At 42.2% G+C, this 25,564-nt stretch overlaps 1 protein-coding gene across 11 annotated transcripts in view; it reads left to right on the forward strand.

Moving 5' to 3' along the window:
* The window catches only part of MAGI2 (membrane associated guanylate kinase, WW and PDZ domain containing 2), a 1,309,326-nt gene extending 1,286,882 nt beyond the window's left edge, over nt 1-22,444 (forward strand). For 7 of the 11 annotated variants that reach the window (XM_063926955.1, XM_063926957.1, XM_063926956.1 and 4 more), the window contains one exon: nt 19,501-22,444. In XM_063926955.1, the coding sequence (XP_063783025.1) occupies nt 19,501-20,288 (788 nt within the window). In that variant the 3' untranslated portion in view covers nt 20,289-22,444. The remainder of the gene's footprint in view (nt 1-19,500) is intronic. The other 4 variants (XM_063926958.1, XM_063926960.1, XM_063926961.1 and 1 more) reach the window with 2 other exon arrangements.
* The last annotated feature ends 3,120 nt before the right edge of the window (nt 22,445-25,564 follow it).

Raw genomic sequence — 25,564 nt, forward strand, 5'->3', positions numbered from 1 at the left:
TTTACATTGTCAATGTTACAATCAAGTAATAAAGCAACATAATCACTCAACAATAATAATATATCCTTATTGACATAAATATTGATCTTTATACTTTAGAATAGCAGCATATGTGCTTAAAAAACATAGCAACCAACTTAAACAACTCTCACAACTTCAGTCTCCTCATAGTCCCAACATTGACATGCTTTTCCCTCAGGGACATTAATGTAGACTAGAACTAGTCCATGCTCCTGAGGAAGCTGGCAGCTACTGGACCAGCGAAACGTGTTGAGCATATTTCCACTGACCACAAGCTTGGAGCCCCTCACCTTTACTCCTGGCAACAATTTGGACTCATTTGTATCCACTGGACTATACACACACAAGTACTTTCGGACTTTGATTAATCCCCATTTGCTATTTGGATCTCCGCTTGAACTGAGATACCTAGGGGACTATGTCTGAAAGATCTGGTAATACCAACACTTAAATGAACTTGTGATGTACTGTGGAATTGAGCCCTAGCCAGAATCTGTGGTTTAACGGCCACTGAGCAGAAAACAAGTGGTCTACCTATATACAATACTAATTGGTTTTTAGAATATTTCTTTTAATATCGATCAAGAGGTGTAAGACCTCGATTTTAATCAATATGTAATAAATTGTACTTTGATTTTTTATTTAGATAACTGTGTAATCGTCCCTTTATTATTTGGACTAACAGCCGGCACCAGTATCCTCTCTTACTCTGTGTTCACCAATCCTAGGGGCTTAGACCACCCCTATACAGGCTGCCATTGACAGCGCACTCATAACTCTAGTCTTTGTACTAATAACTGTGTCAAGTAAAAGAAGATTTAAGAACATATCTGGATACTGTTTAATTGATATTATCAAAATGGTGAGGCCTTTCAGAAACAGTTTAGTTAATCTGCAGGTTTACATACACTCCTCCAGAGCCGGCCCTATGCATAGGCAAACTAGGCAAATGCCTAGGGCATTTGGAATGGATAGGGGCACAAGCAGATTCTGCTGATTAAAATGATATGCGGCATGCCTATATTCTGTGTACGACTGTGGCTGTATCTGCAAATGAAATGCTACGTTACAGTGTATTCCTTGAAACTACTGTAATGTAGCATTTCGTATGCAGATATATTCAATATATGGTCTTTAATATTTTAACCATATGAAGACCCACTAAACCCCAAAACAGGAATTTTCAGTAATGAACCATGAAGGTAAAATACACTTCTGAGTTAACCGGACATTCCACTACAGTTCTGTTACACAGTCACATATTCACATAGCTGCCCATGCATTGTTTCAAAATACTTTCCTAAGACATTTTATGCTGGTCTGGTGCATCTAAGCACATCAGGCCAGATTCTGTCTCAGTGGGCCTAGGAGCACTGAAATACACATAATGAGATGAATTACTGAAACTGATTATACCATGATTTTTGCATTTTAAAAATGTTTCAATAAATATTACCTTTAAAGCCAAGAGAGTAAAAATGGATATTTAGAACTAGATATGAAATAAAAAAGGGATTTTTATACAGTACTTACTGTAAAACCCTTACTCTGATTCCATGAAGGCAGTAGTGCAAGGAGCCTGGCACTTTAAACTGTCAGAACTAAACTGTCAGAACTGAGGCTCCTCCCCCTATATGTGGCTGCTCTCTATTTTCAGATCATTCCCAAAGGAACGGTTTGTTACTTCCTCTTTCCTTGTGTACTATGCCTAACAGACAAATGTATTGAAACAATAGGCAAGACTCCAGGGATCAAGGCCAGGCAGTCTGAAAAATATATACCCAGATAGGATTTGAACCTTTAAAGATCCCAAGCATACAACGGCCTCCATTCCATCCTTAACAAAAAGGAGTCTTGTTAATTGGATAGAAGACATGGGAAGACATACTGTACACCATGAAAAAAGCTGACATAGGCTTAGCAGAGGAAGATTTCCTTGCTTTAAGCATTTTCTTAATAACAAAGTCAAAACTATTTACTTTACAATATGGAAGCTTCACATCGACCCCATTAAATCCAGTCCCGGCATGCTTTGCCAGTATACCTTCCACTGATCAGCTGGTAAAGCATGCTGGGACTTGTAGTTTCACAACAGCTGGATGACCATGAGTTTGACATGCCTGATGTACAGTAACACTGGGTGACTTACTGGTCTCTGGAAAATGAGGATGTGGCCACAATGGAAGGCACCTAGAAGCCCTGGCAGCATGGCTATTGGAGAGGATAAACGAGAGAGAAGTTCCAAGAAGCAAGTATGGCATCTACAAACCTGGCACTTGGAGCAATAAATCTGTACTTTGTTGGCCTTGATGCCATCATGTCTATTTTGGCAAGCCCTTACCCGTCTACAACCAGCTGGAGAGACGACCACTCTTCTGGGTGATGTTCCTGTCTGCTGAGGTAGTCTGCTTACCAGTTATCTACCCCGAGAACTTAGACAGTTGATATAGTGGGAACATTTTTCTTTGCTTACCTCATGATTCAGCCTGTCTCTCTCATGGCCTGGACACTTTTTGTGTCCTTTTGGAGATTACTTATGACACTGCTGTGCCATTGTTTGCTTGGAACTTCACTGGAAACCCACTGAACAGAGACCGCCTTTGTCAGGGCTAGAAATACTGCCATTAAGTTCTAGGACATTGATTGGTAGGACTGATTCTAAGGGAGACCCTGAAAAAAGGACTGAAAAATTATTGTCCCTCAACCTCTGAGACTGGTGTCTATTATCACGAGGATCAGGTTCCAGATAAAGCATTGCTATCCCTCTCTGTAATTGTTGACTGCCATAGTAGTCAGAGTAAAGTCTAAGGAGACAATCTGATGCACTGTGATTTCACAAGCATTTTCCTTTGCAAAATTCCACTCCAGGGAATTTCAAACGAAACTGCCTCAAAAGTGGCAGCCATTTTGCTTAGCAGAGGCATGCAGAAATAGATTGATGCTGTGACTTGATTCTGGAACAGACTGTTAGTGTGTCACCTGTAGTAGTACACTTTTCTCCTAGGATATAAACACCTGGTGCAGGATGGTTTCAAAAAGCGTCTTTAGAAATATCATCCATCAGGTTGGATTTTGGGCCAACAAGGGGGGAGTCAAGTGAAATACTGCATTCAGCAGCATGTCATCGCTAGCAACATCCCCATTGGCCCTGCTGCAAAGCCGACAGCGGATGTTTCTAGCTACCTACGGGTAGATGTACCAGATATTTTGCTGCAATCTGTCTAGTGTGTACCCAGCTATAGTCCTGACAGTGTATGTTTTTTTAACGGTCAGGCTTCTCACACTCTATACCCAATATACCATCCCGCTTCTGGTGGGTCCTGATTTTTGTGCACTATCCCGCCATCCCACTTGCTAGCCTCAATGTCCCAAGGGAGAGAAAGGTTGAGGGAGCACTCTCTCTCAGCTAATATACAGCAGGTGAATAGATGCCGTGGACATACGCATGGCACCTAAACAGTGCATTGGAGAGGAAAGTGCTGCTCATGCCCCCAGAGTGATGCAAACAGGACCGTGACACAAGGACATATCCATTTATAGAATAGCGCCCATATATAGTGGGTTGGGGGTATGTTCTACCCAGTTTTTCATTGTCCCTCAGTGGACTAAGGAAAAAGAGGACATTTATTAGGTAGTTGGACAGCATTAAAAATATTGCCATTTCCAGGGACAATTCTTTAAAACCTGTGAATTAAGGACTTTTATTAACTAGGCATGCCCAGCCCCCAATACAATACATAAATCTGAAGTTCATCCCATCTCTTTAGGACTGTGTCCTAATGGGATTTGATATAGGACATAAAACTGAAATTTAGGCACATGAACTTGACATCACTGGTCTGTGTCTCCATCATCACAGTGTATTTTTGCCAAGCTGTCTGTCTGTCTGTGGCTAATCAGAGCTGTATGTAAGTCCAGTTTCCAGATAGATCTTGAATTTTTTCTTTGCACTGCACATATGTCATAGCCGAGCACACGTATCTGTGGGCAACTCAGTCATATGCATCTTAGTCAAAATGTCTTTGTGGCTGAATGGGCGTAACTGGGTGCTAACAGGGCATTGACATCTGGAATTAGTTGGGTGAGGGCAATGCTGAGTAGTGTGTGATTTCATATGGATCTCTTGCACCTGTTATAGGGCTGGCGCAGTTGAGTAATGAAAATGCTGATGGCTTTTTCCACAAGTGTATGAATGTGAGTGTTGCTGTCTCAGATGTGTACAGATGTGCATACAGGCAAATAACCGCCTTTGGTTCCATGCACACAATATGCACGTCAGCAATTGTGCCCGATGTGTGTGCAGCTCTGTGTGTGAGTGTAAGAGCAGTACGCGAACTGTACATGGGATGCTGCTACAGACAGAGTGGCAGGTAGTACTGTAGCTTGCACTTTAGTGTAAAGACTTCATGCATGTTATTTAAGACACAATCCAGTCTGCTGAGGAGACATGTAATGGACTGCATTATGCTAAAATCACCATTTTTGTGCAGTGAGTTGCAGATATATTAAGGGTAACACAGACAGAAAATTGTCAGAAAATGGTCATTTACATACACAACTCACTGTCCCTGTTCAAAATCTCAGTAATACATATTTTTTTACTCTATGCTAGCCTTTAACTGGATCATTTAAGAATAAATATATAGACATTAGTTAATTCATATATAGCCATAAACACAAATGAGTTTATTGAACAACATGTTTTAAAAATCTGATCTTAAGTTAGCAAACATTACTGTGTAGACCCTGTGATTAGATGGACTTAACTTCATCGTAATGTTTACATTAAATGTTACTGTTAATTTATTATAGTTTAATAAATAATCAGATGCTTTACAAGAATAGTAATTGTCTAATAAAACATAAAATAGTTTATAAGTTTTGACGTTTGTCAACAATTACAGTGCATCCGGAAAGTATTCACAGTGCTTCACTTTTTTTCACATTTTGTTATGTTACAGCCTTATTCCAAAATGGATTAAATTCATTTTTGTCCTCAAAATTCTACACACAATACCCCATAATGACAACGTGGAAAAAGTTTTTTTTTTAGATTTTTTTTAAATTTATTAAAAATAAAAACCTCAATACTTTGTTAATGCACCTTTGGCAGCAATTACAGCCTCAAGTCTTTGAAGATGACCATCTTGAAGATAATACCCATATGTAGAAATGACTGCCCAAAAGCCACCTGCGCTTGTGTCACTTACTAGCACTATACAGTATTGAAAAACGGTTTATATTTGTAATAAGGGCCATTTGTGCTTAATACTTTTTTAAACATGTGGGACTATGCTAAACATGTTTCTTTACAAGTAGACATATATCTTGCTGTATTTTAAGTTTTTTCAAATCTAATCACACTTGTCCAATTGAAATCTGTTCAGGATCCCCGACATGTATTGGAATGCCAGTGCCGGGATCCCGAACATCTTTTTGTGCATCACGTTTTCACCCCCCACCCCCACACACACACACACCGGCCCCCCAAAAAAAGCAACCAAAAAAATAAATAAAAATGCACAAGCAGACTGTGCTGATTAGAATGATATGCGGCATGTGTATATTCTGGGTGCGGCTGTATCTGGAGCTGTGTCGACAGAAACTGAATTCAGAAAAATGTCAGTATAGTAATGACCTCTACTTACAGCAGTGCAGACTTACAGTACCTAGAAAGTTTTAGTGAATTAGAGCACCATGGCTGATCATATGATAAACTTTTCTCTTCAGTCTGAATGTAGTCAGAATGCCAACATTCAAACTTCTGACACAATGTTGACATGGTCTGAGTGTCGACATTCAAAATGTCAAAACTGTCACAATGTGACATTATCAACACATGAATTTTGGGTGCAAAATATCCTTCCCACACTACTGAAGTTGGTTTATATGCCCACGGTACTCCCACTAGACGGAACAGTTCTGTGCATCCTTATGGTTTCCGCCCAGATATTGCCAAAAATGCCCATTTCACAAAACAGTTGTCTGATCAATCCATCCACACTTGCGATCTCTGTCGCTGTGCATATGCCTAATCCAGTGCATGCACAGTTGCAACTTCCTTCCTATGTCGCATACACAGTATGCTGAAGTCTGCGAGAGCCGTCCATAAAGCCACTTGCTTCTGACTCAGAATAAGGCCCAGTGTATGGCTCAGAATCAGGCCTAGTGTAGTACCCTGAATTGGGGACCAGTGTAAGGCACAGTGCAGGACTCCAAATCAGTCCCAGTGTACCACTCAGAATCAGGCGCAGTGTAGGACTGGTGCAGGACTCAGGATAAGCCCCAGTGCAGGACTCCAAATCAGGCCCAGTGTACCACTCAGAATCAGGTCCTGAGACTTCTGATTTCTCTCAAAGTATCAGTGAAGCATTTTGTTTTAAAATGTTATTTAATACAGTTTCTATTGAACGATGTGTGTGGTGTTGACTGTAAAATACAGTTGACTGATAAAATAATAACACAGCAGTATCCAATTTACTATTGAATATCTGACCAAAACATTATTTACTAAAAACACGGTCGAGTCACATTATTATGACTACTATTATTATTTATTATTATCCTTTATTTATATGGCACCACAAGGGTTCCGCAGCACCCAATTACAGAGTACATAAATAATCAAACAGGAAAACAGCAACTTACAGTTGATGACAGTATAGGACAAGTACAGTGTAAATAAACATAGTTACATCAGCAGATGACACTGGAATAAGTATCAGGTGGCAGAAGACTGCTGGAGTTGATGCAGTTGAAGATTATTAAAGTAAGAAAGGATAAGCACATGAGGGAAGAGGGCCCTGCTCGTGAGAGCTTACATTCTAAAGGGGAGGGGTAGACAGACAGGGGTGACACAGATGAGGTACATAGAGAGTGTAGAACAGAGGGTTAGGATGAGATTTGGCTGGGTTTGGTGAAGAAGTGGGTCTTGAGAGCCCGTTTGAAGTTTTGTAGAGAGGTGGAGAGTCTGAGGGGGAGAGGTAGGGAATTCCAAAGAAGTGGTGCAGCACGCGAAAAATCTTGGAGGTAGGAGTGGGAGGAGGTAATCCATAGGCAGGAAAGTCATCGTGCATTAGCTGAGCGAAGAGGACGGGTGGGAGTGTAAAGGGAGATAAGATCAGAGATGTAGATGGGAGAGGAGTGGGTGAGGGCTTTGTAAGCGAGTGTGAGAAGCTTGAAATGGATTCTGAAAGGGAAGGGGAGCCAGTGAAGGTCTAGTAAGAGAGGAGAGGTAGACGTAGTGCGTTTGGTGAGGAAAATGAGCTGGGCAGCAGCATTGAGGATAGATTGGAGTGGAGAGAGGTGTTTGTCAGGAATGCCAGTCAGGAGGAGATTACAGTAATCCAGTCTGGAGATGACCAGTGAGTGGATAAGAGTCTTGGTAGCATCCTGGGTCAGAAAGGGTCTGATCCTGGAAATATTTTTTAGATGAAAACGGCAGGTTTGTGAGAGGTGCTGAATGTGTGGTTTGAAGGAGAGGGAGGAGTCAAGGATTACTCCAAGACAGCGCACTTGGGGGCTAGAGGAGATAGTAGTGCCATCAATAGATAATGAGATTGTAGGAGGTAAGGTTATGCGGGAGGGAGGAAAGATGATCAGCTCGGTCTTAGACATGTTAAGTTTAATAAAGCGCTGGGACATCCAGGAAGAGGTAGCAGAGAGACAGTTGGAGATACGAGTGAGGAGAGCAGGGGAGAGGTCTGGAGAGGAAAGATAGATTTGGGTGTCATCAGCATAGAGATGATATTGGAAACCAAAAGAACTAATGAGCTTACCTAGTGAGGATGTATAGAGAGAGAAGAGGAGAGGACCAAGGACAGAACCTTGGGGTACACCTACAGTTAGTGGAAGTGAGGGGGAGGTGGAGTCATGAGAAGAGACAGAGAATGAACGGTCAGAGAGGTAGGAAGACAGCCAAGAGAGGGCAGTGTCGCGCAGACCAATGGAGTGAAGGATTTGCAGTAGGAGAGGGTGGTCCACAGTGTCAAAAGCAGCAGAGAGATCAAGTAGAATAAGTAGAGAGTAGTGTCCCTTAGATTTAGCAGCATGGAGGTCATTGCATACTTTTGTAAGGGCAGTTTCAGTGGAGTGGAGAGGACGGAAGCCAGACTGGAATGGGTCAAGCAGTGAGTGTGAGGAAAGAAAGGAAGTAAGGCGGTTGTAGACAATACGCTCAAGGAGTTTGGAGGCAAAAGGGAGGAGAGAGATGGGTCGGTAGTTGAAGAGAGTGTTTGGATCAAGGGTAGGTTTTTTAAGAATAGGAGAGATGAGTGCATGCTTGAAGGCAGAGGGGACAGTGCCTGATGAGAGGGAGAGATTGAGAAGGTGGGAAAGATGGGAACAAGCAGAAGGAGAGAGGTAGCGGAGGAGGCGGGAGGGGATAGGGTCAAGTGGGGAGGTGGTGAGGGGACAGGAACGAATGAGGGCCATGACTTCCTCTCCCGTTGCATGGGAGAAAGAGGTCAGAGTAGGTGGGAGGGATGGGGAGGGGTGGTAAGGGATGGGGGAAAGCTGGTTACTGATGGTCTGGTGTTATGTGATGTCCTTACATATGGAGTCAATTTTGGATGTGAAGTAAGTGGCAAAGTCAAGAGCAGAGAGTGAGGAAGGGAGACGAGGTGGAGGTGGGCAGAGGAGTGAGTTGAGAGTGGCAAAGAGGCGCCGGGGGTTAGAAGACTGGGAGGAGATGAGGTTCTTGAAGTATGACTGTTTACCAAGAGAAAGGGCAGCACTGAAGGATGAGGGCATAAGTTTGAAATGGAGGAAGTCTGCCTTAGAGTGTGATTTCCTCCAGTGTCGCTCAGCAGTACGTGAGCATTTTTGCAGATATCTGGTGCATTTGGTGTGCCAGGGTTGAGGTGTTAATTTGCGAGGGTGAATAGTGGTTGGTGGAGCAACAGAGTCAAGAGTAGAAGTAAGGGATGCATTGTATATGGAAGTGGCTTGTTCAGGGCATGAGTGAGAGAGAGAATAGGAGAGAGAAGTGAGTCAAACAGGGAGGAAAGGAATGTGGTGTCAATAGCCTCAATGTTACGCTTAGTGATGGTAGCCTTGGGAGGTAGAGATGGGGAAGTCAAGAGATAGGTTAATGGAGAGCAGGTGGTGGTCAGAGAGGGGAAATGGGGAATTGGAAAAATCAGAAATATCACAGCGGTGAGTGAAGACCAGATCCAGTGAGCTCCCATTCACATGGGAGGGTGAGGAGGTCCACTGGGAGAGACCAAGTGAAGAGGTGAGGTTAAGGAGTTTAGAGGCAGGGGATTGTGTGGGGATGTCAATAGGGATGTTGAAATTGCCTAGGATAATGGAAGGAATGTCAGAAGAGAGGAAGTGAGGAAGCCAGGAAGCAAAGTTGTCGATGAATTTGGAAGCCATGCCAGGGGGGCGGTAAATGACAGCTACTCTAAGATGGACTGGTTGGAAGAGGCGTATAGTATGGATCTCAAATGTAGAGAATGTAAGGGATGGTTCTGGTGGTATGAGTTGGTAGGAGTAACTAGAAGGTAAAAGGACCCCAATACCACCCCCATGGCGACCCCCAGGTCGGGGTGTGTGTGTGTGTGTGTGTGTGTGTGTGTGAATGTGAGGCCCCCAGCAGAGAGAGCAGCAGGAGAAGTAGTGTCAGAGGGCGTAATCCAAGTTTCAGTAATGGCTAGTAGGTGTAGGGAGTTGGAAATGAAAAGGTCATGAGTGGGGACCAGTTTGTTACAAACAGATCTGGAATTCCACAGGGCACAGGATAGGGGGTAAGAGTTTGTGGGAGAGATGTGAATGAGATTATCAGGGTTGCTGTAGCGATGAGGAGAGATTAATTTTGAGGGCAGGGATGATGAGAGAGTAGTGATGGTGCGGGTGCCAGAGCTAGGAGGGGAAACTGCAGGAGGTGGGCAGGGAGGGAGGTCAGTGTGATGTGGATGGGGGTGTGGGGAGGTGACAGGGAAGGGAGAGAGGGAGCAGGGCTGAGTTGTGGGGTAGCAGGACCATGGGGCAGACGTGAGTGAAAATAGGATTTTGGTACTTACCAGGTAAATCCTATTCTTTGAATCCATAGGGGGCACTGGCGTACTCTTGGGATATGGACGGTTCCGCAGGAAACAAGGCACTGAATAAATTAAATTTGGAAATACTCCTCCCCTCCATATCCCAGAGTACCTCAGTGTTTTTTACTGAGCCGAACAGGAGCTATAGAGAGGTTGACAATGGAGAATTACATATAACAAAACGGACAACAATAAAGTTGACACATAACGTTACTGACAACTAACAGTTGACACCATAACCGATAGAACTTGATAATTTGAACCAGTCGGTGAGAGTGTGTTACCATAAGATCCCCTGAACTTACCACAAACCAGGAAAAACTGCTCTGGGTGGGCGTCCAGTGCCCCCTATGGATTCAAAGAAAAGGATTTACCTGGTAAGTACCAAAATCCTATTTTCTTTTTCATCCACTAGGGGTCACTGGAGTACTCTTGGGACGTACCAAAGTTTCCCCCGTGGGCGGGAGAGCTGTTTGGCACCTGTAACACTAGGCGGCCAAAGCTAGATGCTGATGCCGCAAAAGTATCAAACTTGTAAAAGCGCACAAACGTGTGCACTGAAGGCCATGTAGCCGCACGGCAAAGCTGTGTCATAGAAGCTCCACGACCAGCTGCCCATGACGTTCCCACAGAACGTGTGGAATGAGCTGTTACTGATGTAGGTGGCTGTAACCTAGCATGAAGGTAAGCCTGACGTATGGTCAGTTTTATCCATCTGGATAAGGTCTGCTTAGAACCTGGCCAACCCATCTTGGCAGCATCGTAGAGAACAAACAACGTATCCGTCTTACGAACTGTAGACGTTCGGGATACATAAACGCGTAGTGCGCACACCACATCCAAGGTTTCAGAATCTCCTGTTAACACAGGAACTACTATTGGTTGATTGGTGTGAAAAGAGGACACTACTTTTGGTAGGAAAGCGGGATTCGTCCGAAGTTCCGCTCTGTCATCATGAAACACTAAATACGATGGCTTGCATGACAAGGCACCCAAATCTGAAACACGCCTTGCCGAAGCCAAGGCTAGGAGAAAAATTGTTTTCCAAGTGAGAAACTTAATATCTATTTGTTGTAAGGGTTCGAAATATAAAGACTGTAAAATCTAAAACCAGATTCAAGTCCCATGGCGCAGTAGGTGGAGTGAATGGAGGCTGTACTCTGAGGACACCTTGCAGAAAAGTGTGTACCGACGGCAATAGAGCCAATCTTCTCTGAAAGTAAATTGACAACGCAGATATCTGCACCTTTAGTGTGGATAAACGCAGACCTCCATCTAACCCCATCTGCAGAAATAACAAAAGACGGGATAACTTGAAAGATGAAGTTGGAAACTTCCGAGCTTCACACCAACTTATATAGGCACGCCAAATTCTGTAATAATGGGCTGCCGTAACCGGCTTCCTAGCTTGTAACATGGTTGGTATAACTGATTCTGGAATGCCCTCTCTTCTTAAGAGGGCAGTCTCAACAGCCACCCCGTCAAACGCAGCCACGCTAAATGTTGTAACAGGTCCGAACGCAGTGGGAGCGGCCAAGATTCGTCTGCGAGTAGTCCGCGGAGATCCGAGAACCAAGCTCTCTGAGGCCAATGAGGCGCCACCAGTATGTCTGTGACGGACTCTCTTTTGATCCGTTTTAGCAACAGGGGGAGCAGCGGAAACGGTGGAAACAGATACACGAGGCTGTATGGCCACGTGATTGTGAGCGCATCCACCGCCACTGCCTTTGGATCTCTCATTCTGGACACGTACTGGGGCATTTGATGATTGTGGCGAGATGCCATCAGGTCCACTTGAGGGTGACCCCACCTCTGGACCAGCATGTGAAACACCTCTGGATTTAATGCCCATTCTCCTGGATGAAAATCCCGACGGCTGAGATAATCCGCCTCCCAGTTGTCCACTCCCGGAATGAATACTGCCGACAATATCACTTGGTGATACTCGGCCCAATTGAGGATTCGAGCTACTTCCTGCATTGCCATGCGGCTTTTCGTTCCTCCTTGTTTGTTGATGTATGTGACCGCCGTCGCATTGTCTGACTGCACTTGAACAGTCTGAGACCGAAGCATGTGCACTGCTTGTCGTAGCGCATTGTAAATTAGCCGGAGTTCCAGGACATTTATAGACAGCAATCTTTCATGATCCGCCCAGAGACCCTGGAGCTGATAATTTTGAACTACAGCTCCCCAATAAGTGTGGATAATCTCCACACAGCCTTGTTGCTCTGTGAGCACCGAAAACACACTGAGGTACTCTGGGATATGGAGGGGAGGAGTAGTTCCAAATTTAATTTAGTCAGTGCCTTGTTTCCTGCGGAACCGTCCATATCCCAAGAGTACTCCAGTGACCCCTAGTGGATGAAAAAGAAAGTGGGATAACAGGAAAGGAGGGGAAAGAATACAGAGAGATGGAGGGGAGACAGAGGAGGGGAGGGAGGAGGAGGTGTAGGAGACTAGGGGGGAAGGATAAAGACACATGGGGGGTAATTCCAAGTTGATCGCAGCAGGAAATTTTTTAGCAGTTGGGCAAAACCATGTGCACTGCAGGGGGGGCAGATATAACATTTGCAGAAGGAGTTAGATTTGGGTGGGTCATAGTGTTTCTGTGTAGGGTAAATACTGGGTGGTTTATTGTTACACTGCAAATTAGATTGCAGATTGAACACACCACACCCAAATCTAACTCTCTCTGCACATGTTAAATCTGCCTCCCCTGCAGTGCAAATGGTTTTGCCCAACTGCTAAAAAATTTCCTGCTGCGATCAACTTGGAATTACCCCCATGATTAGGTAGACACTGAGTAATGTGGGGAGTATAAGAAAGCCTTGACATAGTGTTTAGTAGGTAAATAGGTTGAGGGAAAGTGGAAGTAGGAGTGGAGGCTGTAAGGAATTCAGAGTTGAAGAATTGCAGAAATGCAGATGAGAAAAGCAGTGTCTGCTCAATGGGTGTAGATTTAGTATGAAATGAATCAGAAGCGTAGATAAAGTGGGTGTTGAAATGTATTTGGACTGTATGTAATGAAAAGATTGTGAGGTTTAAGAAGCAATGGTGGTTCTGTAAGATTTTTTAGGTGTTTGTAGGTAAGATTGCATTGGTGCAGCTGTGCATGAAAAATTCCAATAATACAGATACAAGCATTTGTTGGTAAAATGGATGGTTTATGAAATGTCCAAGTAAGGTAGTTCCGTGCTATTTAATCAGATGCAACAATCAGGAGGTGAGTGGTCTGAAGAGTAAGTGACTCACATTTGTTATTAGTTCCTCTGGTTTCTTTGTTTTGTTACATTGGTGTGCTTCTGTGTTCCTTGTTTTTCACTTCGTTTGAACGCTGTTGGAACGCTGCGGTTATGTGTCAATTTTATCACGCTTTGATAAAAATGCACGCTTAGATCATAAATGCACAGCCTACAACATTGGACTTAAGTAGAGGACTACTACAAGTGAAACCAATAATTGAAATCTGTAACCACACCCCACCCCCTCAAATGCCAGGCAATAAATTAACTTAGAAAAACAACCAGACATCCCACAAAGATTAAACTGGGTCTATATCATTCTAAACTAAAAACAGTACTTCAGAATCACATACTATGCAATAATGTTTCAATTTGCATTACCTAGGAGAATCAGCTTGGCCTATACAAATATATAGTGCAGCAGAATATGTTGGTGATTGTAGTCAATCAATCAAGTTACCTGTAGATGACAAGTTAGGTGCAGAGACCATCCGTTGCTTCAGAGCACCATGCGCAGCAGAGTTGGCCCTGCACCCTTAGAAAAAATACAGAAAACTAGCACTTTAAGCACCTAGCTGGCCACACTGCAGCCCAGGACACAGCAGCATGTGCTAGGCTGAGGAGAAGAACTGCTGCTGCCAGGTAAGGGGAAAATGATGCAGAAATAGATTTAACCAAGGTTAAAGATCAGGCGCAAAAAGGGCTGTTGTTCTAATTAAGCTGCTGCTAAAGAAACAGTGTTAGTCAAACCTGTATAACTAGAAACCACAAAGTATAAAATAGCAGCGCTTAGCATATATAATCAATAAAAAATATAATTAAAAGCGGAGATTATGACACATAGAGATGGATGGATTGAAAGGTAATGAAAGAACATTTATTTTAAAAAACACATAAAATATATTTTAACTGCACATAAAAACATTCAGAATCACCCATATGAGCTGCTTAAACACTAGTGTCCGTTCCTTAATTAGCATGGACTTCAGATGGGTGAAGAAATAGAAATAATGTAGGGCTGATAGCACAGTCCAGATGCAGGGTTACCACAAGAGCGTCCGCTGGAGGTAAAGGTACCCTGAGTTAGGTACCTGAAAAGGGTGATGGTTGCGGGGTCCTGAGTCCTCACCAGAATGCGGTCTCCTCAATGCAAAACGGATGTAGATAGGCACCAGTGGTAGATCCATTCACCAGTTTTTTCTGCACAATCGTGTTTGGAGTCCAATGAAGGTCCGGGCACATCTGGAGCAGCTTCCAATGGAAAGTGGATGATCTGAAATAAACTGACGTGTTTCACTGCAGGACCTGCAGCTTTTTCAAAGGTCATAATCTCCGCTTTTAATTATATTTTTATTGATTATATATGCTAAGCACTGCTATTTTATACTTTGTAAGGGGAAAACGATGACTTGGACCCAAGCCGGGTCTAGGTTAAAAAGTACCTGCTCCCCCTCCCCCATTGGCACTACAGGTGGTCATAATAATGTGACTCGACTGTGTAATTTAATAAATGTATGTATATTATAATATCTAAGTGCAGTTGGCAAGGTGCTCAAATTCTGCTTGTGTACTTTGCACTCAGATCATACGTGCCAACTCTCGCTGATTGTCAGGGAAACTCCCTGAAATAGTAGCAATCTCCCTGACCCCCTTAAGAGCCTAGGAATCTCCCTGATTGCACATTACCCCATTATATTGCTGTTAAATACTTTTGGGAAAAATACATCTGAGCTATACATACCTCCTAACTTTCTAAAGTTGGGAGGGGGGACACTAATGTGCGCCAAAGGTGTACGGTCAAAATTAGGGAAGTTCCTCGGTCATATGTTTTTGCCAATGTGGGGGCATGATCAGCACTCTGCAAGCTGCTGGCCAAGCTCCCAGCCCCTCTCTCACGGAGAATAGACACACAGCAGGTGAGAGAGGTCCCCCAACTGCCTTCCCCCACCACAGGACACTACAACCCACAGGTGGGACAGAAAACGGGACTGTCCCACCAAAATCAGGACGGTTGGGTGGTATGGATATATACATTTAAATGTTATCAATGCCATTTCCCTACATTAGTTATAAGGCACAATGATTCTTATGACCATAGGCGCCAATTCCATGGGTGCTCCTGGGCCCGAGCATCCACGGAGAATGATAAGCACCCACGGAGGCGGCCCTATGCAGGTCCTTACAGTCACCGCCTGCGCTCGCCCCCGTTGATGGCTCATTGAATGTCAGCTGGGGGAAGCTGAAGTGCCGTGCCTGGGGCTCCACTGAGACTATGCTGCGCTCACTCCCACTGGCGGCTCATGTGGTGTATGTCTACACCACATGAGCCGCCAGCAGAGGTGAGCGCAGCATATCGTCAGCAGAGCTCCAGGCAGTATGACCCTGTTACTATTTTGTTAAGGACTGGTACAGTATTCTCTTGTTTTCCAGGTTCATAAAGAACATTAACACGTAAATGTAAATTAATCCATATACTGTACATTTGAATAGATGTGCATGTAAGAGGTCTGCTATATCTACTTTATTCTACTATTGCATTTTTCAAGATTATAATGAAATATAATGGAAGGTTAAAGTACAAACTCGCAGTTTTTGTATCACATACTGAATACAGTATCTGTAATCTTGTATATATTGTGTAATGTTGCCTGTGTGTGCAGTTTATAATGGGCATATGCAGGATTAGTATGGGGGGGGGTATCCCTGAGTACTCTGAATCCCCCCCCCCCCTTCATGTGCACCGTAAGTATATTATCTTTTCATTTACAGGGGAATAAACATGGATAGTTATACATTACTTAGGGGCCCATTTAACAATAATTGCAATATTTGATCATATTTTGGGCCTGTCATTGTAATTATTAGAATTTTGAACTACCTTTTTCCCGCTATGCAGCAAAAAACTTCTGTGTAAGACACTGACCCTGCATGTTTCGTAATGCAGACTTGGATGACAAAAAATGTAGGGGCATTTTGGCCACTGTTGGTGCGCAAGCTTTTTACCTTTTTATGACTGCATATTAAAAATGTCTATTAATGCACTGTGAGGTGCCCCTTTGTTCTTTTTCATGGTTCCTTTGGTGTGATTACTGGATACTTTAAAAGGCTTTTGAGTGCCGTTAATCTGGATTATATATATTAGTATAGCTATTGTGACTGCCGTTGCAGGTTGTTGTTTTCTTCTCTTCTACTCCTTCCTATATTTCTCATGTCTTTCCCTCTTCCTCCCATCTGTTTCATTTTACCCAGTTCCTCCCATCCCTCTCTCTCTCATTTTTCCTCTCTACCGTATCTATCTCCCCCTCTTCCTCACATCATTCTTCCCCTCGCCTCCCCCACTTCCTTCTATCTCTCCCTTTCTACCTCCCATCTCTCTCATTCTCTTTCTCCAATTTCCCATCTTTCCCCTCCTCTCTTCCTCCCATCCCTCATGCTCTTCTTTCTATCGTCCTCTGTCCCTTCTCCTTCCCATCTCTCTCCCTCACTCTTCCCCTCTTCTTCCATTTCTCGCTCTCCCCCTTCTCCTAGCTTTCACTCTCTTCCTTTCACCTCCCTCTCATTCCTCTTCCAACCATCTCGCTGTTCTGCAGTGCGTAAAGTTAAAATCTACTTAATGTGTATCTATATCCAAGAAGCTTAAAAAGGGAAGTGTTGAATGATGTCAAAGCATGAAATAGTTTTCTGTTTAATGAAAGCAATCAGATTAGTAACAGTTGGACACACTTAAATAAACCTTATTTCAACAAAGAATTAAAATCCTTTCCTCTTAGAGCTGTAGATGATATTTTGTTACTTGTGCATTGAATGGGAATAGCTATTTGTATTATTTTTTTGAATTTGTTCTAAATAATTTTTACAATTATATGATTTTGGGATATTTGAATGAAGAAATCAAAAATTGGCTAAAAATACTACAAGAAGTTGAAGAGCTGCAACCATAAACATATTAGCACCAATTAAAAACAAATGCATTCTATACTGTCCTTTGAAGAATTTTTAGGAGGCTATCTTCTACATATGCTTTTGGGACACTTGGGAGAGCAATCCAGTTTATCCCGCGGCTACTTACCCGCAGCCACCGATACAATAAGCAGGGTTTACCCCACATGTTAAAGCATAAGGGGGAATTTTTCCCTGCAACTTAAAGGAGCTGCAGGGAAAAGCCTGCGAAAAAAGGAACCATTTGGGAGGTAAACGCAGAGGGAAAACCATACATTCTGCATTTTACGTGGAATGTATAGGTTAGCTTGTGTTAACCCTGTATTTACCACCTGGAGCTATTCCCTGCATCGTAATTGGATTTCCCCCTTAGTGTGGCGACCTGGGATAAATAGTAGAAGACTTTGCTGCTCTACTGACAGGGCACAATACATCAGCAGCCTGGGGTAGATCATCATGTTCCGCTTGAAGAACATAGTTTTGGTTAACTTCACATAAAATTATTATCTAGTGTAATTTACTTTTTTGAAATAGCAAATGACACTTTAACTGTCAAACATATTAATAACTCTATAATTGAATCTTAACAAGTTGGAAGAGCTTCTAAAACAGAGCAGGTATATTACAATCCATAGTGATTACCTGCCAGCTATGGTAGCTTTAGATTGCTCACCTGGAGCCACTGCTTCTGAAGAGAAATGTTCTTCCAAGGTACATGAGTGAGATAGCTTTACATACTATATACTGTAAGCAATGCCTTCTGCTACTACCCTCCTCTACTTCAGGCTATAAACAGATTAAGGATTTCTACATTCAGACAGGATTTCACTATGAAGCCCTATATTTCCAACTAGTGTAAAGGCAGGGCCTGATGTTTGGTAATTCATTGGCAAAATACTAATACATCAATATGAAAAGTATAGTAAACTACTTATATTTACTGTGTGCTTGCATAGATCAGTATTTTTAGGTATTCTGGCATGGAATGCAAGAACTCATTCTTATCTCACAATTTTGATGGATTTGGGGCTTCTTTTCATCAGCATTACAGTAATGTGTAGATACTGTATGTGTACCTCTATACTGCACATTTGCTGCTGTTATAATATACATTACTTATTCAGTTACAGAGCAAGGCTATGGAAATACACAAACATAGATAAAGAAATTACAACCTAAACTATTATTTTGCATTACTTATAAAGCGACACCATGCCCAATAGAACTGTACTATTTTCCTTATAGTCTCACACACTGCTAAATTCCTACAGTTGTTAAACCATAAAAAGTTACTATATAAACAGTCAGTGAGAAAATTCTATATGCCCATGCACTGATCTTTTATCTGTATATGTGGATATTCTATTTTAACAATTGTATATGTTAATTTTATTGCAAGTACAAGTTCCTACAAATTAAGACTTACATATTTTACATTTCCCACTTTTCAACGTAAATGATCCATAAAGACCTGTGTGTACATTAGTATTCAGTTCTTTTTTATAATGGCAATGTGTTTGTAATTCAGGTGAAGTAATAATAATACTTACCATGCTTTGTATATAACACCTACACATTATATAGTGCTGTACAATCCGATAATATTTGTTATCCACATGAGTTGCAGCAGTGGTTACGATTTATACACACACAGGCCAGTTTAGTTATAAAGTCAGTTACCCTACAGTGGGTGTTTGCACCATGGAAGGAAAACAGAGCATATAGAAAATACCTGAGCACACCTAAAAGTCCATGCTGGTAGTGCCCTGGGTTGACATAAAATATAAGGCAGCAATATAAATACTGCGTGACCATGTTGCCCCATGTGGAGGACTTATTGAGGTGCAGTACAATGCTGTTTCAAGCCTTCTCAAATAATTCAAGGGAATCGTGAACTCCTTTGCTTTTGTTTGTGAAATATGTGGAGGGAATTTATTGATATGCATTACTCAGTACATTTGTGCTAAAAGTTATTTAACATTAAAAATATTACCTTGTAATTTTTCACCGATATTACATTATTTTTCTCTTGCTTTTATATATTTTAACACTTAGTTTTATTTGCATGAAGAGACTTTTAAAAGGTCATTGTGGACCTTGTCCATCACTTTGAATACTTGTAAATGTAATGTGAGTTGTGATTGTAGGGTGTATTATATATAATGAATACAATTACGAAATTGAGTATTTATGAGGCATTTAGACTGATTTTTAAAATATGTTCTTATATATGTTTATTATTCCTTTCATAACAGACGAACCAAACTCCTGGAGTTCGCCCTCTGCCACCTCCCCAGAGCCGGAAGTAGCCGTTTCTCTTGAAGACATGATTGCACCATTATCTTCATCACATTCAGCCTTGCCCTCTGACCCTACTCACCAGATACACCCAGATCCAGCATGGGATATCTACAGGGAACAAGATATGGAAAAACCAAAGGAGCATACTCCAAATGGTCATAAAAAGAAACGATTGGGAGAGTCAAGGGAGAGATCAGCAAGCCCGAAGAAAGTAGATAGGTCAAGGCGTGAGGAGAGTTTCAAAAAAGAATTTCAAGACGGCAAACAGAAAAAATCAGATAGTGGCAAGTCCATTTCTGCAGGGAAAGGGACAGTGAAAAACGTTGGTGATGTGGGAGAATGCGGGTACACTGCAGTCATTGATGGCGGAGATCGGACCTCTAGGTCCACTGAAGCAAGCAGAGAAGGAAACTTCTGTACAAAAGACAAATACAAGGATGCAACCAGTGAGAAAAAATTAGTGATCACTCTTGAGCAGAGCAGGTCAGATTCCGGTGGGCTATCAAAAGTGTACAGTAGCAGTATGGTCAGCTCTCGAGTGAGCGCCATGGAACAAGATGAGAGAGATGCTGAAGCTAAATGCAGTGAGTCTCAAAAGGAAGGGCATCTCCATGTCAGCAACAACCGCCGCCCGAACACTGCACCTCGGAAAGCAACTGTCTCACCAGGGCCATGGAAAATTCCTGGCTCGGACAAGCTACCTAGCACCCTGAAATCTGGCACTTCAGCTATGAGCAGATAACTGAATATGTGACTGTTCCCTTTACTTGTTTCACGTAGACTTGGAACATTTTTCTTAGCTTCTGTCTCAAATAATTTAATTTTGATTTTTTTTTTTTATTTATTTTAATTTTTCACTTGTATTTACCTACACAACAGCATCTGGGACCAGGAGCATATATTTTGTATTTCTGTAAGGCTGTGCACAATGTCTAACCTGTATAAAGAAGCAAATACGGTAAAATGGTACAACAGTACCTGGGGCTCACAGGTCGTATCTCTGAGCTCTAGCAGCTATGGAAGAACCAAAACAGCGGAGAGTGCACCGGAGGCAGACAGTGCAGTGTAGCTTTAGTATATTTTTTCACTGTATGAAGGATATGGGATCCACTCCAGTCTTGTCTGTAGCAAAACAAAAGAACAAACATAGAGCAATCACAAACTGGAACATCGCCTTAAATCAAACTGCACTGAGTAAGATGAAGGAGAAAACGAATTATGCCTTGTAATTCGATGATGGTATTGTATATATATTCCTATCAACATATCTAGACAGGGGTTAAAGTATTTCTCTGAAGCTTTGAATCTGCACATCATAATGTGTTCAGTATCTTCATTAACCCGGCTGATTCATGCAGCATATGTAGTTAGGTGTGTGCTGCTCGTTAACTTGGAGAGTTAGTGTACTGACTGATGTGGCTCCATTTTTATTGCCATTTTTGTATGAATAACCCTAATTTCTGTACATCTCAAAGTAAAACTGGCGTTAAATGCATACATGTATTGTATACGCAGTACATGGTAGTTCTTATTATTGCATAACAAAGTGTGAATAGTGATCCCCGAAACATTAAAAGGTGGAAAGATTAGTTCTGGACAAGACTAAATTGGAACAAAAACGAATGTGTTCCTCAAAAATTGTCCCAGTGTATATCATTAAGTATGGCCTTGTTTCATTGGTGGACTTTATGGGGTGAGGCATAAGTTATAGCATGCAAATCTGCGGCTGAAGTTTTATGACCCTGCATTGTGAGCAATACTAGCACCTTGTATCATCCATGCCATCACAGAGTCATTTCCTGCAGTCCAAACATCAACATGGGGGATCTGTAGACATAATGTAACAATATTGCCTTCCTTAGAGCACGTAAACCCAGTGCTTCATTGATTTAAGGAAAAGAATTAAGTAAAAAATATAAGTTGTCATTTGCAACTACGTTATAATAAGAAATATAAAGGTTTCCCTTGTTGCCTTATACTCCACCATACAATTGTCTAAATTCCATTACCTACATATGGAGGAGATTTATGAAATCGCATCTGCACTTTCAAAGGGTTTGCTATATTTCTAATGCAATCAAGAGCAGTTTATTGAGAAACATATTTTCATTAAAATATTATACGTAAATATTAAAGAAATTCTATATTACCATATTGTCTGAGGAGACATGAGGGTGCATTTCATTTCACATTACTAACTACTATGCTTTTCAATTTTTATAGAACTTACCCGTCTGTCCCTGTTCTTTGACATCTCAAGTTAGTCCTGTTTTAATAAGCGGTGTATCAAATGTTTTATGTTCCATCTGTGTAAGTGTCTGAAAAAAGATGCTAGATGAAATGAAATTTGCAGCTTAATAAATAAAACACCATCCTCGATATTAAAGCACAAATACAGAGCATTTTTACTGAGATTTCCCACACCTTGCCTGTTGCTGCCATATTAGGCAGTCATCATTAATTTACCTAAATCAATGCTTCTGTAGTGTAAGTGCACGGCCCAATATTCTTGTTTCACGTTTTTCATATATGACCAAGCTGATACTTAAAGGGAGCAAAACCACAGAAAAACCCATTGTAAACTCTATTTGGCAGAGTATATTGCAATTACGAATCAAGTCATTGTTTTATGCAGCTGATAACGTCTGAAACCGGACGTCATCTGAACCCTACTCCAGATTATAATTCTACAGTATGTAGTGTTAGCTGTGAATTTACCTTGTACAGCTGTATCTCTATAAATATAATTCCATGTATTAATAGTCACAGAAAGGCTGTAAGTGAGCAACTATTTTTATGAAACGCACCACTACGGTTAAATTAACTTTTACATAAATCTTGTTTACTGTATGATATTCTAAAACACTGTCAAATAAAATATATATCCAAAAATCTAAACAGATATTAATAGCATTTTCTGAATGAGAGTAATGAGCATATTTGGAGATTGTGCATGCAGGACATAGGGGTCCTGATTTGAGTCAGATGCTGCTGCTACCAATTTTGCGTTTTTTGCCATATTTGTGTCTGCAACTTTATGCTAATGTAGGTAAAAGCCCATCCCATGGTGCCCTAGCGTGCATATGAATGCGAAAAGACTGGGACGCCATGTTTGCGCTTCTTTAGACGTGTGTCTTAACCATGTGTCACAACATTGAAACTTGCACCTGCCCCTTGCTAGGTGCAGATTCTCCGTCAGAGTACTGCCTCCAAAGTAAGCGATCTGACTTGACAACCAGTTATGCGACACGCCTGGGACACTTGTAACATTATTTCTGAGACCATACATCTACATTTTCATTGGTTAATATTTTATGCTTTAATAAAATAAAATGACCTGAACGCTAAACTACAGATCTCATAATGACAGAGTCTGTATGTTGATGCATGACTAGATATGTAAGCAACAATCTACATTAATTTACCATAAAGGTGATTGCATTAATAAATAAAGTAAAGAAACAGTATCACTGTTATTACTAAGTGACATAACATCAGTTTTAATGTAGAAAAATAAAATAATTCAGATTTTTTTACATGAAACACATTTATAAACATACATGAAAGCTAGAAAACATATTGCCACATTTAATATGAAAATAAGAAATAGTAGGTTGACCTTATGAATGGATTGTGGCATGGCAATAATTAGCAGCTATAGTATATTTGCCCTGTTTAGCTTCAGAAGCAAATTCAGTTCCAGCGACTATTCAGTCCAAAGCAAGACTTATGGTAAGACTTTATGGGCCTAGGGCAGCAAAATTGCAAACCGCATGCTAAACCACTTTTTAGTAAATCTTACCTTAATGTCGGGCCACACATAGCGGCCAAGCGGGTCCCGTTCAGGAGACTGCACATGGGCGCCTATGCAGGCACCCACACATGTGCGGCAGACCCGCCGCTGCAAGATCCGACCACAGCATGCTGCGGTCAGGCCAGATGACAGGACGGCGGGATTTCAGTATGAACACATACATTTCAATGTATGTGTTCACACGGTGCAGCTGTGCCGCACTGTGTTCTACTGAAATCCCCTGTGTCACTGGCCGGATCCTGTTCTGCGGATCTAGACTTTTCTTTTAGGGGGGGCGGTTTAAGAATACTGACTCCTCCCCCTCATACACATTACAACACACCGTATCACTCCTTATACACATTATATCGCACTGTATCGCTGCTTATACACATTATCCCGCACTGTATCATTCCTTATACACATTACATCTCACCGTATCGCTGCTTATACACATTACACTGCGCCATATTGCTCCTTATTCATATTACACCGCACCGTATCACTCCTTATACACATTACATTGCACTGTATCGCTGCTTATACACATTACACTGCACCATATCGCTCCTTATTCACATTACACCACGCCGTATCGCTCCTTATTCACATTACACAATGCCGTACCGCTGCTTATACACATTACACCCCACCGTGTTGCTGTTATCGGGAGAGCTGCCCTTTGTGATACTAATCACGTTAGTATATATGCGATAGTGTCTGTGCAATGTGTGGCGGAATGTACCCACAGTATTTCCATAAGCGCCACTCAGCAACTTAACCTTTAGTTAATTGAGTAAACAGAATGGCCATATCACCAGCAGCATGAAAACACAGTCAGGACAGACAAGAATTTAAAGAATTCACCAAATGACTCTCTAAACAAAACATATACTAATGTCTGAATCAAAAAGTAAAAATATAAAAAAAAGTGAAGATAAAATAAACAATGAAAAATATTAAAGAAAACAAGAAGTACATACATGTGACAGCCCTCCTCCCCTCTATACACAGAGCCCCTCCTCTATATTTCCACTTTCCTCATATTACACCCCAGTAAACACAAACCCCCTCCCCCATCCCCCCGATACACACACGTGACAGCCCCCTCCATCATATCCCCCAGTATAAACAGACCCCTTATCCCATCAATACACACACGTGACAAACCCCCTCCATCACATCCCCCCAGTGTACACAGACACCCTCCACCATATTGCCCCCCAGTACACACGTGACAGTGTCCCCATGGTATCTGACTTTCTTGCTTCAGTTAAAACAGCAGGGTGCTGGGACAGTCATAGTGCTCTGAGAGGAGGGAGCAGCACATGCAGAGACCGAAGAGCAGGATGAGGAGGGACTGATCCTTGCAGCCCACTCTGCATCTGGTGACAGGTTGGCTGGTCCCTGGGAAGCCACCCTTATGCCCTGGCTGCCGAAATGCTTCAGTTTACACACACGGCACAGCTGTCAGCTGACCAGCTGCACCGCCGTCATTCCCTTACAATTAACTTGTGCGTAGAGGCTCTGAACGCTGCCTGAACGGAGCTGAGCTCCGATTGCTGGCAGGCAGCAGATATGTTTTGGGCATGGGGAGAGGGGAGGGGAGGGAGAAGCTCTGCGCAGCGGGGAATACACTGGCAGCCCAATCCGCTCCTGCTTCCAGTGAGAGGAGCAGAAGCACCAACCGTGGAGGTGATCATGCCACCGGCGCGGCTGCTGTATAATTGCGCTGTGGTGGAGTGTGCTATGCAGGTCACCGCCAACCTCTGGTCTGTACAGAGCTACGCGACTGCATGTAGAATCAGTTGGTGTTCAGGTGCTGGAGCTGTGTGTTATGGTGGGCGATCGCCCTCATTGCCCCCTCTGGTTCCACCAGTGCACAGAACAGGATCACAGAACCCCCCTCCCGGCCAAGCAGGATCCGCTTGGCACTTTGTGTTGCCATAACCTAAGAGTTGGGTAAATTATTGACATACAGTATGATGCATGCAAACTGGGGTTGTTTTGAGTTTGACCCTCTATGAGTTCATATGGGCAAAGTCCACTTTATTTGTTATATGAGGCTTTTATGGTCAACACCAGCATAATTTTTGTTTCCTCGCATAATTTTGGAAAGTATTTTGATCAAATACAAGGAAAAGTATCACTATTTAGGAATTCTGGAATATCCCAGTATGATTTCAAATCAGTCTTAATCATTTTTACAGGTTGGTTAACATTTT

Source organism: Pseudophryne corroboree, chromosome 6 (assembly GCF_028390025.1).
Source record: "Pseudophryne corroboree isolate aPseCor3 chromosome 6, aPseCor3.hap2, whole genome shotgun sequence".
NCBI classification, from domain to species: domain Eukaryota; kingdom Metazoa; phylum Chordata; class Amphibia; order Anura; family Myobatrachidae; genus Pseudophryne; species Pseudophryne corroboree.